Genomic DNA, 13,073 nt, shown 5'->3' with positions numbered 1-13,073 from the left:
TCAGCAGGTACCAGATCCTACAAATCATAGCACTGTGAGGACAAGGGATGGAGGCATGGAGGCACGGAAAATATGGACTTAGTGAACTCCTGGGGCAGAAGGAATTGACTTGAAATGAATCAGCTTCTCCAGCGGACAGATCAGAAACACGATTTCTTCTGACGTGGCCCTGCCCATATAATTGAAAATGCAATTTCATTGTTTGGACCTCCTGGTATTCAGATCCCACATGTAATTTAATCTGCCTTAAGCAGAAGCATTTTGTAATGTAATTTAAGGAAAAAAAGTTTGATACAAATACTCTTATTCAATTTCAAATTTGTGCTATTGGCAAAGGCCGTGCTACCACCTTTTTGACCCATACGTTTGAATTAGATAGTTAGCATCTCTTTTTTGTCAATCACATATGGATTAATCCCATTTCTGTCCAGTCTCCAAGTCCAATGTCATTAGGAGCAGGTGCAGAGGCTGTTGCTTTGGTTTCCTCTCTTCATCCTCCTCACACATTAAACCAAACAGGAGGACAACCTCGGCGAAGTACATCTTCTTCCTCTTTGACAAAGCAGACGTGAAATGTTCAGCAGACATAAATAAATATTCTCGTTTCAGAAAGCCTTTTCCTCACAATTGCAAATGCTGCATATTTATATCCGGAGGGAGCTGGCTATCTACTTCAAAGACAAACATAACATCATCAAAAAAAGCCTAATTGTACCAAACACATTGTTCAGCATTGCGTGGCACACAGGGAAAACGTTCTTAGGCCGTAATGGCTAAAATACTGTTTTCAAATACTGTATTTATCAGAAAGGAGACATTCTGGATCTTATTTTCAGACAGATATAAATTTAGGAGCAAATTAAGGATCACTGTAGTGTTAAGCTGGAGAAACATGGAGAGCGCTGCTTCGTGAAGGGCAGCCACAGGGGAAGGGAAGCCTGAAGAGAGGGCTCCCAAGTGAAACCTCATTAATGAAATCCTAAAACCTTCTCACCATGGTCCCTAAAGCTCACCCCGTGGAAGCCAGAGAGCTCTGGTTCCAGCCTTCTTCCACAGCTTTAGCCAGAGGAACAGGAGACCAGCACCATCTCTGCTGGCCTCCTGCACAGCATAGGGCACGCAAATGTGTTCAGCTCTTCCCACATCATGCTTGCAACTTCTGCTCAAGCTACAGCATGTATTTTAAAAAGGCACAGTCCTGACTGAAAACCCCTTAACGCTGCACCTCTACTGTGTGCCCACGTTATGGATTTTGTTGGTTTGTTGGCCCCCAGTTGAAGATGCATCTTTGCTACTACTAGATCTCACTGATGCTTTCCTAGGTTACATTACAGAGTTGTCTTCTGACAGAAGTTTCTTCTTTCTGAGAATACTGGCAATGGTGGAAATTAGAGCAAACAGATGACAATCATGGATGGCTCCATGAAATATATACTTTTATAGGGAACTGCAACTTATTTGACTGAAGGCCCATGCTTCAGTGGGCAGAACATGCCATGTGTCCATGTGCAGTACGAGAAAACTCCTATTGCAATTTGGCACTGGACATATAGAGAAGGAAAATCCCTGATCTAATTTGGGGATAATTACAGGGGCATAAAGTATGTCCCGTTAATCATCATAGCCAAAGAATTCAAAGACTTTCTCATCAACTCTTTCAGTAAGACTAAAGAAATCCCAAGCCCCTTTCTAAAGCTCCTACAGTTCCTTTTCCAAAGCAGTTGCATCAGTATGGAATATCAAACAGAGAAAGCTAATCAGAACAATTCAAGAACAGAAAAGTTAAAAGAAAAGTCCAAGGGAAAAATAAATCAATGCAGGCTTTTACCAACCGTTCTTTAAGTAAAATTAATTTGTAATGTAATTAAATGTTTCTCTGGAGGAACAGGTATAATTGAATTAGAGGTGCCTGGGTAGAGTTTCAGGGTTTAGCAGATCCTCCCAGACTTTAATGCACTCCTCTCCTGCTGCTACAGTTCACAAAACTCCTCATCAGTTCATTTCTAAGCACCTTCCATGAAACAACATAATTAGAATTGGCTATTTCTCTCCTGCTCTACAGCAGACTAACCGAGTCCTGCTTCTCTGTAGCAAAGTTCACTCATCATGGATTAACTTTCAAGCCATTTTTAAACTCTGTCACTCTTATAGTTAAAGGATTTCGCCAAGTATTTCCAGGAGCTCTTTAAAATCCCCTGGTTTTGTGATGTCTTGTTCTGCCTATATTTAATGGATTTGTGCACTAATCTTGGGCAGAACAGGGCTTTCAAAGAGCACTCCTTAAGGGTTAAACCACAGCTGGGCTCATTCACAAGCGTGTTTAACTGCAGGGTTCATCAGGCTGGCTGCAGTTTAGTGCGTGCAGGAGTGAGAGGAGCCAAGTCCAGCCTTACTGTGATTGTAACAACAAAACAACCAGTTAGTCCACACAAAGTCCCACGTACCGTAAGGTGTAAAATATTCCCTGCATTCAATATTAAACTTTGGATTAGCAGGAATAATTATGCTATGAAAACTATACCATCCCCAGGAAAGCAGGCAGAAACCTTCAGGTCATTACTGATGCAAGGACAGGCGTGAATACAATACTACAGCTCCTCATCCTGAAAAGTTGGCAGAGTTTGGAGGTATGGGACTCATGTAATTTAAGTGGTTGAGCTTCTAAGCCTTTTCAGTGGTCAATTCTCAGAAGCAATTTGTTCTAAAATGACATTAAAATATGTTTCTTCCCAGAGTTTCCACTACACTACTTCGTAAGACATACCAGAGACAATCCTCCCCAGAATGAACCCATGACACCTCTGCTTCTTGTCTTGGAGAAAACTCTCTTTGGGAAAAAAAAAGAAAACAAACAAGCAAAAAACCAAGAGACAATTATCTAGAGTATCTTAGAATTTCCATGACAAGCATCCATTCTGCACCTCTGACTTTTACTCTGTCATGGGGGCTAATCTTGTACCACTCCACTTCAAGACCCAATGCTTATACCTATATGAGAACAGCCACAAAACCTATGATTTCTCAGATATTCTGGTTTTGTCTGTGACCCACCTCTATGTTGCCTCTCACCAATTACAGTGGTGTTTCCAGCAGTGTTTCTCCATAGCCACTAGTATTTCTTTTAGTGAATCTAAGGGATTGATTTGTGAAACATCTGTCCAGGTGTTTCCTTATTGACAAAGGACACTTAAGTCTTACAAGTAAATGGCAGTGACACAAAGACATAAAATGGCAGACAAGACACAGGAAAGCACCTATGGCTGGGAGGATGCCTGGGATTTAACACCCTAGAATACATGGTTGTTTGGTGTTTTGCTGACTTTTCCATTAAAAATAAGTCAATGAGATGACTCGTTCTTAGCTAGGTGGTACCCAGCACCAAGAAATTAAAGTATGCTCCTCAAATATTTCTGAAACTAATTCATGATACTTGGTATTATGGACACATGCAGAGCTCCTGGCAGAAGGATCCACCCCAATCCCTGACCCCAGGCACAACACAATTTCATTCTTCCCTATTTTTTTGTCTTCAGCCAAGGTAGGTTGGGAGCCTAATTTGTGGCCTCTGTCCCAGATACGTTTCCCACCTGGAGGTGTACCTTTAATTCTAATCAACAGAAACATCACTTTCAGCTCTCATATGAACATTAAGTAGAAGTTACTGGCACATGGATTTCTTTATGTTCTCTTAGAAATGTATAAGGTGTTCCTGAAACTGAGTTTGTAAACCTGAAGCCTTCTTTTTTGAGTTGAGAGACTTAAAGTGGTTTTTTTTCTAGACATCTAGTCCTAATTCAAGAGGAAATCCTAAGCCTCAAACTTCTAATTACTCTGCCAATCTACCTTATTATTTCCTCTGTTAAGTTTAGGAAATTAATAAGCAAGACTAACCTGTCTGTGTAGCCTGTCTCTCTTCTCAGTCTAAATCTTGGGAAAAAAAAAGAACAACCCCCCCAAAAATGCACACAAACAAACCCAGCATTGAAAGAAGTTTCTGTCCTTCTTATGCATCTCTCATTATAGCTCCAGTTACCTGATGGTATTAAATATTTCAGTAAACATTAATAGGGAGTTTTTTGAAGTTAGAGCAGCTAGTGTTCTTGACCTCTTAGGTCTATAAAAAAAAACTTCAAAAGTTTACTTCCTTATAACAAGGTAAGACCTAAGGATATGGGGCTAGAAATATTTAAGTACCTAATTGATATAGAAATCAAGGAAAATCAGATAGAGAAGTATCTTTAATGATCTAAGCCAAAATTATTAAGATAGACTGTTTGAAATATTTTGGGTTCTTTTTCCTCATCTTCCATTTGCTTGCTTCAGAAGTTCTACTTAACAAGTTCTGAACTAGCCATATCTGAATATCGAGTGCTGAACAAAAGATTCATTCCTGGCTGCTTCATAGAGTCAAAAGTGGCCAATGTAACAGCTCTGTCTTCCAGAAACCAGCCCTCTATCCCTTCCTTTCAATAGGAAAAACTCCCACTTTCGGTGTCACCATATTCTTACTCTACCAATTTCCACAAGTTTTCCAGGTCTAGGAGTCATAGCCTACAACCTTCATTAAAATAAACAGAAAAGCTCCGTCCCTCACTTTCCATATTTTTTTAAAACAGGTTCTATGAGCAAGTCTGCAACCTCAGTGTAGCACCATGATGTGTAAAGGCTCTGACTGCAGAAAGCTGCCTCCATTTATTATTCATCATAGGACAAAACAATATACAATTTAAAAAAAATAATCAAACTTCAAAAGCACTTATAGACTATGTGAAGCCTGAACTGATAGATGACCACAGGAACCAAGCTAAAACAAAATTGTTTGCACAAATATAGTATAACCTTCTGTATGGTGTTATTTCTATCACTATTGTACATATTTTCACAGAAGGGCATCATGACATCTATCCCATTTATCACACACCATTAGTAAGGAAGGCATGGTTACCAAAAAAGACCTGTAAAGTTGCAACCTTTTAAAGAGCATTACAATAATTGCTACAACTGTAGTGAATTGCCCAGGTGGCCAAGAAGGCCAACAGCATCCTGGCCTGTATCAGCAATAGTGCGGCCAGCAGGAGCAGGGCAGTGATTGTGCCCCTGTACTCGGCACTGGTGAGGCTGTACCTTGAACACTTTGTTCAGTTTTGGGCTCCTCGCTAAAAGAAGGACGTTGAGGTGCTGGAGCGTGTCCAGAGAAGGGCAACGGAGCTGGGGAGGGGTCTGGAGCACAAGTCTGATGAGGAGCGGCTGAGGGAACCGGGGGTATTCAGTCTGGAGAAGAGGAGGCTGAGGGAAGCCCTGATCACTCTCTACAATCATCTGAAAGGGGGTTGTGGTGAGGTGGGGGTTGGTCTCTTCTCCCAAGTAACCAGCGATAGGACAAGAGGAAATGGCCTCAAGTTGCGCCAGGAGAGGTTTAGATTGGATATTAGGAAAAATTTCTTCACCGAGAGAGTGGTCAAGCATTGGAACAGGCTGCCCAGGGAGGTGGTGGAGTCACCATCACTGGAAGTGTTCAAAAAATGTGTGGATGTGGTGCTTCGGGACATGGTTTAGGGGGCATGGTGGCATTGGGTTAATGACTGGACTTGATGATCTTGAAGGTCCTTCCCAACCTTAGTGATTCTGTGTGTGATTCTGTGTGAATTAATATATGATTCTATAAGCAAAGATAGACATTTTTATCTCCCAGGTAGCACTGGCCATTGCACGTGCTGCTATCCCTTCAACATCAGAGCTGGCAGAGCTTTCAGTATGTCCACAACAGAAATCACCTTCGGATGCAGATCAGCTGCAAAGTGGCATGAATTCTGCAGTTCTCTGGGCAGACGCTGATAAGACAGAGAAACCTGCCTTTACCCAAACACAGAGCCGTTCCCCCTCCTTTTCATAAAGCCTGCTACAGAACAAATCCTCCTGCTGTGTCACAAAGTTTAAACGTGGTTGAATCTGAAGTTTCAGATATCAGGATAAGTTTAGAATAATATTCCCATCTCAAACGAGTATCATGTCCTAGTGGATTTTCTCTGATTTGTATGACTCAATTACTCATGAGTTACTAGAACCACTCATTAATGCATTTTTGACCCTCCTCTGAGGGAGGCATAGGAAGCCAAAAACCAGACCTCGTGGGGATGTGACAGCAGTGTTCAGAGTGACCAAAAATGCAAGGTCTCGTTAGAGGAAAGGCGGAGTCCCCGATACTCACACAACGCAGTGGTGAGCTTCTCCGGCTGATCGTAGTGCACCATCGCGACGCAGAGCGTGTTGAGGGCGACCACGCAGAGGACGATCCAGTAGAAGCTCTGAGCTTTCACCATGCGCCGAATGAAGAACCGGAACATTTTCTCTTTCCTCCTGAAGTAGGACGAGCTCTCGTTCTTCCCACTCTTCAAACTGGCACGAGCAAAAGGAGACCCTGGGACAGAAAGAAGAGTCACCACACCACATCCCGGCAGATGAAAAGCCAGAGGACGTTCCTGGACACACAGACCCTTCCCCAAAGCACTGGAAACGCAGCTGAGCAGAAAGCTGGGCACATTGACCATGGACTGAGCAAGGGCATCTCGCTTGCAATGACGTCGTGAGGGATGAAAGGCTGGGATTTTAAAACTTCATGAATGAATGCCCAGCTCCACCACTAAAGAAACTGGGATTCCAGCCCTTTGAAGCAATCTTGACTGACCCAGTTTAACTCTCAACTTTTGGGTTCCTAGTTGACTGGAGGGACAGAAAGCACCAGGCATAGTGGTGTATCTGCCTATGGTGTGAGCACATCCTCTCAGAGCTGGGTAGCTGGCAACAGGTAAGCTGATCCCTATTTCCCCTGCTCCAAGGACCTGGCAAAGACCCAGTCATTACTACTGAACTGAGTGAAGTCCCTTTATTTTACTTTCTTACTTCATGCATTTCTACAGCAGAGGTCTCAATCTGCCTCCATGCATCATATTTTGGGCACAGCTACTCATTTGTGTCAATTCTGCCTATATCAGCTACATTTCGACTCTGGTCTGAAACCCTGGAAAAGAGGCAAATGTTTTAACAGTAGGAAGCGGACGCAAGAAATTAATTCTAACGTAAGCTCTCCCCCTGTGGTAGCAGGCACTGTTCAAACGAGTGATGAAAAGGCAATCTCCGGCCAGTGCTGAGGCAGGAGAAATCAGCACACATTAGTAACGAACACAGGCATCCATTGGAGTTCCTCTGCAATGGCCACAGATGCTGTTGCAACAGGGCAAATTGTGATTGCCGCAGGCTGTCTGCTACCTGTTTCACGCTGTGCTGGCACCCCTCGGAAATTGGTAGCAAACCTTGTTTCAAGATGATTTGTGGTAAGGCAATATGCTATTGCCCTTCCCCACCACGGGACAGGGCCTCCCAGCAGGTAGGGCTGACCAGGACGCACGCCGTCCTGTCTTGGACCAAGCACCATGAGAGCAGGTGACTTGCATGGGCTGTCTTTGGGGTTACATGAACAAAGTGTTCTGCCTGCGGCAGCCAAATTTTTCAGTGTGCTCGTGAGTGAGAATCTCACCCTGTTTTAATCCTGCAATAACGTCAAACACAGCACTCATAGAAAGGATGAAGCATCCAGATGTGACAACAATGGATTCTCCAAGCCTCACAGCTACACAAGAGCATGCTGCACCATCTCCCCAATAGAAAGCAAGCTCTTTGCTTCATTCCACATTTCTGGCCATCTGCCAAGACGTCAAATGCAGAGCTAGCCCTGGCCAGGCTTTGAACAAACTCCTTGTTACCAGCTCCCTGCCTGAGGGACGGGATGCCATCCAGAGGGAGCTGGACAAGCTCAAGGATGGGCCCCTGTGAACCTCAGGAGGTTCAACAAGGCCAAGTGCAGGGTCCTGCACCTGGGTTGGGGCAACCCCCAGTACCAGCACAGGCTGGGGGGAAGGCATGGAGAGCAGTCCCATGGAGAAGGACTTGGGGGTACTGATGGACAAAAAGCTGGACATAAGCCGGCAATGTGCTCTTGCAGCCCAAAGGCCAACCATGTCCTGGGCTGCCCCGAAAGCAGCGTGGCCAGCAGGGCGAGGGAGGGGATTCTGCCCCTCTGCCCCACTCTGGGGAGACCCCCCTGCAGTGCTGCGTCCAGCTCTGGAGCCCTCAGGGCAGACATGGACCTCTTGGAGCAGGGCCAGAGGAGACCCCAGCAACGCTCCGAGGGCTGGAACAGCTCTGCTGGGAGGACAGGCTGGGAGAGCTGGGGGGGTTCAGCCTGGAGCAGAGAAGGTTCCGGGGAGACCTTACTGCTGCCAGGGCTTAGAGGGGGCTTAGAAGAAAGATGGGGACAGGCTTTTTAGCAGGGTCTGTAAGGATAGGACAAGGGGTGATGGTTTTAAACTAAAAGAGGGCAGATTTAGACTAGATAGAAGGAAGAATTTTTTCACAAGGAGGGTGGTGAAACCCTGGCCCAGGTTGCCCAGAGAGATAGTCAATGCTCCATCCCTGGAAACATCCCAGGTCAGGTTGGTCGGGGCTCTGAGCAACCTGCTCTAGTTGAAGAAGTCCCTGCTGAGTGCAGGGGGGTTGGACTAGATGGCCTGTAAAGGTCCCTTCCAACCCAACGATTCTATGATTCCTTGCAGAAAAGCTCGGTTTGCTGGTTCTGTTAGTTTGATAACCCTCCCTTTGGCAGTTAAAAAAAAATAAAAATCATAGTGCTTATCTATTGCTTTAAGACAACAAAATGAACTACAGGTTAAGATATAGGCTGCACTGTATTGTAACTCTGTTTAACAGGTTAAGACCTCTCACATATTCAAGCCAGTCTATACTCTGACTTGCATGAGAATAGTCTGCTGCCCTTTCATGCCCTCTCTACTGATCTTTCCAAAAGGAAAAGGAGTATTTAAACTGATCTAAATGTAGAAAACATCCACTTCTCCAGAATTCTCCGTCTGGCAATCAAGACAGTGTCCTGTGTCTGGTACAGAGTGGAGGATGGGAAGCCAGAAGGACCCAGCATCTACTAATGCACACTTATTAGTGCAAGAAGGAAAGCTGAGAGTTAGGAGGAAAGAAAAGAAGAAACGTTAACAACAACTGCGGAGAACACACTGGGAAGTGTTCACCACTGTAGAGCTTTATAATGCAATTGTAAGGCTCACTGAGGTACTTGCGTTTGAATTAAAGCGCAACGTATTCAGCCAACGGCCAGCAAGAGACCTGTCAAAGTCTCTACCACTCTGGTCTGCATCTTCACTTTGCACTCAGTAATTACATTGTTAGTTCTTCCACAGTCCTTATGCTCCTATCAGCAAGGCATTATAGGAAAACATCCAAAAAACACTTCTCAAAAACATATTCTTTATGCATAATTGCCCATATGATCTGATTGTTTATGTTATGCAGTTTCAGCCTTTTCAGGAGCCCACAGAAGTGTCTGCTTTATCCATTTCTTCTTTTCTGCCTTGTTCCATGATTCAAAATCAAAAACACTTTTCCCAAGTGGGTGAACCACTCGCAGAAGGTGGAAAGCACTGCTGTTATTTTCCCTGCCATATGCTCCCGAGACAGTTCCCAGCTCTGCATCAGATTATCCACGAGTCCAGATGCTCCATCATTCGTTGCCACCTGAAATGCTGAATTCAAAGATCTGTTTGCGTGGCATGGGTGCCCAGAGCCTGGAGGGACTTGGATGTGAATGCAAAGATCTCATAATTATTGCAACCATGAACAAATGTTCAAAAAATGACCGTTCCTTGTTATCCATGCAGGGATCCAAGCTTCTCAGAATAAAGCAAAACAAAAATGCACACAGTTGCTGCATTTTTGCCCTCTTTCAGCAACAAAACTCTCATAAAGTGTCAGCAGTATAGCCACAAAACCTGCAGCCTGCTCAGCCTAGGGGACTGTCGCAGTTCAACAGTGGGTGGTGGTGTCAGCAACATGCTGAGCAACATTAATTTCCTGCCACCAGGTCTTCATTTAAAGGGGGAGAAAAAAAAACCCCAACCCAGCAGCAGCTGTAATCTCTTAAAATATTAATGTCAAATTTCCAAAGAGGATCTGAGGGACCTGTGCTTGCAAGCATGTATGGACGCGCACTCTCACATGTACTGTTAGTGCTGCTACTTTATGCATCCAGGATTTGCTGCTTTGTGGTAACTGGGGTGCCAAGACATTTCTTTGGAAGATAATGAGAACATCTGCTGCTTCAGCAGCAAAACAAAATACAGACTCAAACAACAGGGACAGGAATAAGCAAAAGAGCTAACTCCAAAGCAGTCAGTCTGCCCAGAGAGCGAGTAAAAACCCACGACTGAAAGGTCTTTCTGTTGATGTCCAAAGAGCTCCCCGTAGACGGGGTGCTGTGTGCTCAGAGCCTGCCACCCCTCGTTAAGCACCAGGCCTGCCTCTCCACTTGGCAACATCTCTGGAGGGAACCAGCTCTCTGTTAACTGCAGAACAAGCAGTATCTCTGTAGCCTGACAGTGTCTTATTCTCCAGAGCTGAAGATAGCAAATGCGCACTATCAGCGTGACGCTGTGAAGGATGCCACACTCTCCATTGGAGGTATGTGGGTCATTGCATGCCCACAGGTGTATATCTCCACATCTAGCTTTAAAAATGTGGAGAATCGCTTTAAGACCTTCTTCTGAGGCAAGAATGAGAGAGTTAGGGCCACTGCCCAGCATTTCCCAGTAATCGTTCACACGGCAAAGGCTGCAAAACTATACAACTGTGCACTAGAGGCAGATGTGACCGAGCGTCCACCTCCTCTCCGCCCCACAACAGATGAGGCTTGGCAGTATCATTTGATGTATTTGGGCTTCACTAGCATAAATGAGCATGTTCCAAGCAGAATCCCAGTATGGCCAACACAGCACGGATTCTCCAAATGTTTGGGCAGGGCTCTGCCAAAGGGTGCGGCATGCAATAGCTGAGCAGGGCAGCGTGGGGAAGAGGGTGAAGCCACGAAGCCATTTGCTTTGGTAAGTCGAGTGCTGCCACATAAGCAGTGATAATTCTCCTTCTTGAAACTGCAGCTTCTGGAGCAAAGGAGCCGCTCGGAGGAAACATGGTATGAACATGTTTAGGTGGAGATCCAAATCTCGGGGAATGCAAAGCCAGTACTCACCAACGGAGCAAATGTCTGTGAAATGGTCCTCACCTTCTTCAGCATGAATCAGGTCATTTTTGCTCTTCTTTATTGCAGCTCTTTTCAACACTGTGTGCAAATTAAAAAGAAAAAGCCCCATGAGCATTCAGAGTGGATTCTCTTTCCCCCTCCCTTCACTCTTGAGGGCCAGCATTTACTTCCCAATGCCAGCTTCAAGCTCTCACAAAGGGTAAACCGGAGCAAATCAGACAACCTACAACCTTGCCAGGCCTCTGTGTGCTTTGGTACCAGGGTCATTTATTTATTTAACCTTCTAGATCTTGAAGGTTTGCCAGGCACAGGTCTGTACACTTACACTTCACCCCAGCGGATGCAGGAGTGGGGGGAGTCACTGCAGCTGCTTGACCTTAGCGGAGCAGAAAGGCTGGGCAGGGTCACGCAGCCTCTCGGAGCCCCAGTGGGTTACGAGATGAGTGCTTCTGCCCATTAAAAACATTAATGCTGTTTACGGTGTGGACCATTAAGAAGTCAGCGTTTACGGTGCTCGGATACAGTTTACCACAGAGCAATGGCTCGAGGGGCAGAAATGCTTTGTGGAAAGCAACTGCCACAAATCAGTGAACATACTCTTAATAGCACCCACTGTGCAATGCCTTCCCTCCGGGGATGTCATAACTCTTTGAAAACACACTTGGTCCAGCAGCATCTTTTGTGGGGAGGGCAAACATCGCTCCATGCTTTTACTCAACAGGGCAAGAGAGCTGCAGCCTAAGGCGGAGAGGGCTGCACCGTTCACCCAGCGCATGAGGGGTAACGCAGGTACAGCGTGGACGCTGGTCCCATGACACCTACCTGCAAAACCTTGAGAACTAGTAGAAAAAAACACGTCGATACAGTTTTGTAACAGCGTCAAGACATACAGTAACTAAGCACCATTTTCTACCAGCAGTAAGACACCCCACGGTGTGGTGATACATACTGTTCAGTAGGCACACACAGCAAACCCACTCACTCTGCAGCGCCTACCCCGGGGGTAGGTCCGTACGAGAAGATCTCCTCACTCTACGCAAATTTCCCTGCCTTGACAGAGAAACGGATGCGCTCCTTCCTCCGCAGCTAAGGCAAGCGTTAGTGCTTTTTTCGCTTCCAGGAAACACCCAGAACATCACCCAGGTTCAGAGAGACTCAAAGAGGAGGGGATGTTCTGAACCTGTGATCTGCATCCAATTTTTTGCAAGTAACTGCTTTTTCTCTTTTCTCCCCCACCCAGCAGTAGGCTGAATCCTCAGTCCCAGCAATACCAGCTTTTGGGTCTTTCAGGCTGCATCTGTCCCAGTACACTCCAGCATGTCCAGGGCCATTCCCAGCACTGGAACATAACCAGCCCTGGGAGTAAAGTCTTACAACACCCCCCAGCATGAATTGAGCACCTTCTTCTTTATCTTCTCCCCCAAATAACTCATCCACATCTTTAGCGATTAGGTTGTGCCATCTCTACAGGCACCTTGGACACAATGTTCCTCTGTTTTGGAGGCTAAGATAATTTACCAGCATAGATGTGGGCTGCTCCATACCAGTTGGCTTCATGGCTGGGAACATTGCCGGGCTCCTTTAGCTTACTAGTAGAGAGGGAGCCTTAGTATACCTGGGTCTTTACTCCATGGCCTGTACCCACCTCTAGTTTGCTTACACCACTCAACTTTTCAGTCTACTCTTCCAGACACTCATTTCAGCTCAAGACTAACAGCCCTGGCTGCACCCACGTGCTGGACAACCTTCCCCAGTGCACGCATACCCCGCGCACCCACGCACACGCACGAAGATTTGCCAAGCACACCTCAGCCCTGACCTTCTGCAGCCCCAGCTCTTCCGTCCCCGAGCGCAGGTCACCAGGCTGGCCAAGGCGGACCAGCGGCCAGATTTCTGATGCCCCAAGGAGCCGCGTAGCTCGGAGCAAGGTGCAAAACCACCCGGGAAACATCGCCGG

At 45.8% G+C, this 13,073-nt stretch overlaps 1 protein-coding gene across 1 annotated transcript in view; it reads right to left on the bottom strand.

Moving 5' to 3' along the window:
* LOC104626239 (voltage-dependent N-type calcium channel subunit alpha-1B-like) overlaps positions 1–13,073 on the bottom strand; it is a gene marked incomplete at its 3' end in the record, with an annotated part of 65,203 nt that overhangs the window by 3,024 nt on the left and 49,106 nt on the right. The window contains exons 6-7 of the mRNA XM_010294108.1: positions 11,105–11,194; positions 6,209–6,418 (exon numbers count right to left, since the gene is read on the bottom strand). Of these exons, the coding sequence (XP_010292410.1) occupies positions 6,209–6,418; positions 11,105–11,194 (300 nt within the window). The remainder of the gene's footprint in view (positions 1–6,208; positions 6,419–11,104; positions 11,195–13,073) is intronic.

Source organism: Phaethon lepturus, unplaced genomic scaffold (genome assembly GCF_000687285.1).
Source record: "Phaethon lepturus isolate BGI_N335 unplaced genomic scaffold, ASM68728v1 scaffold26219, whole genome shotgun sequence".
Taxonomy (NCBI): domain Eukaryota; kingdom Metazoa; phylum Chordata; class Aves; order Phaethontiformes; family Phaethontidae; genus Phaethon; species Phaethon lepturus.
This window is presented reverse-complemented; position numbering and strand designations above follow the sequence as displayed.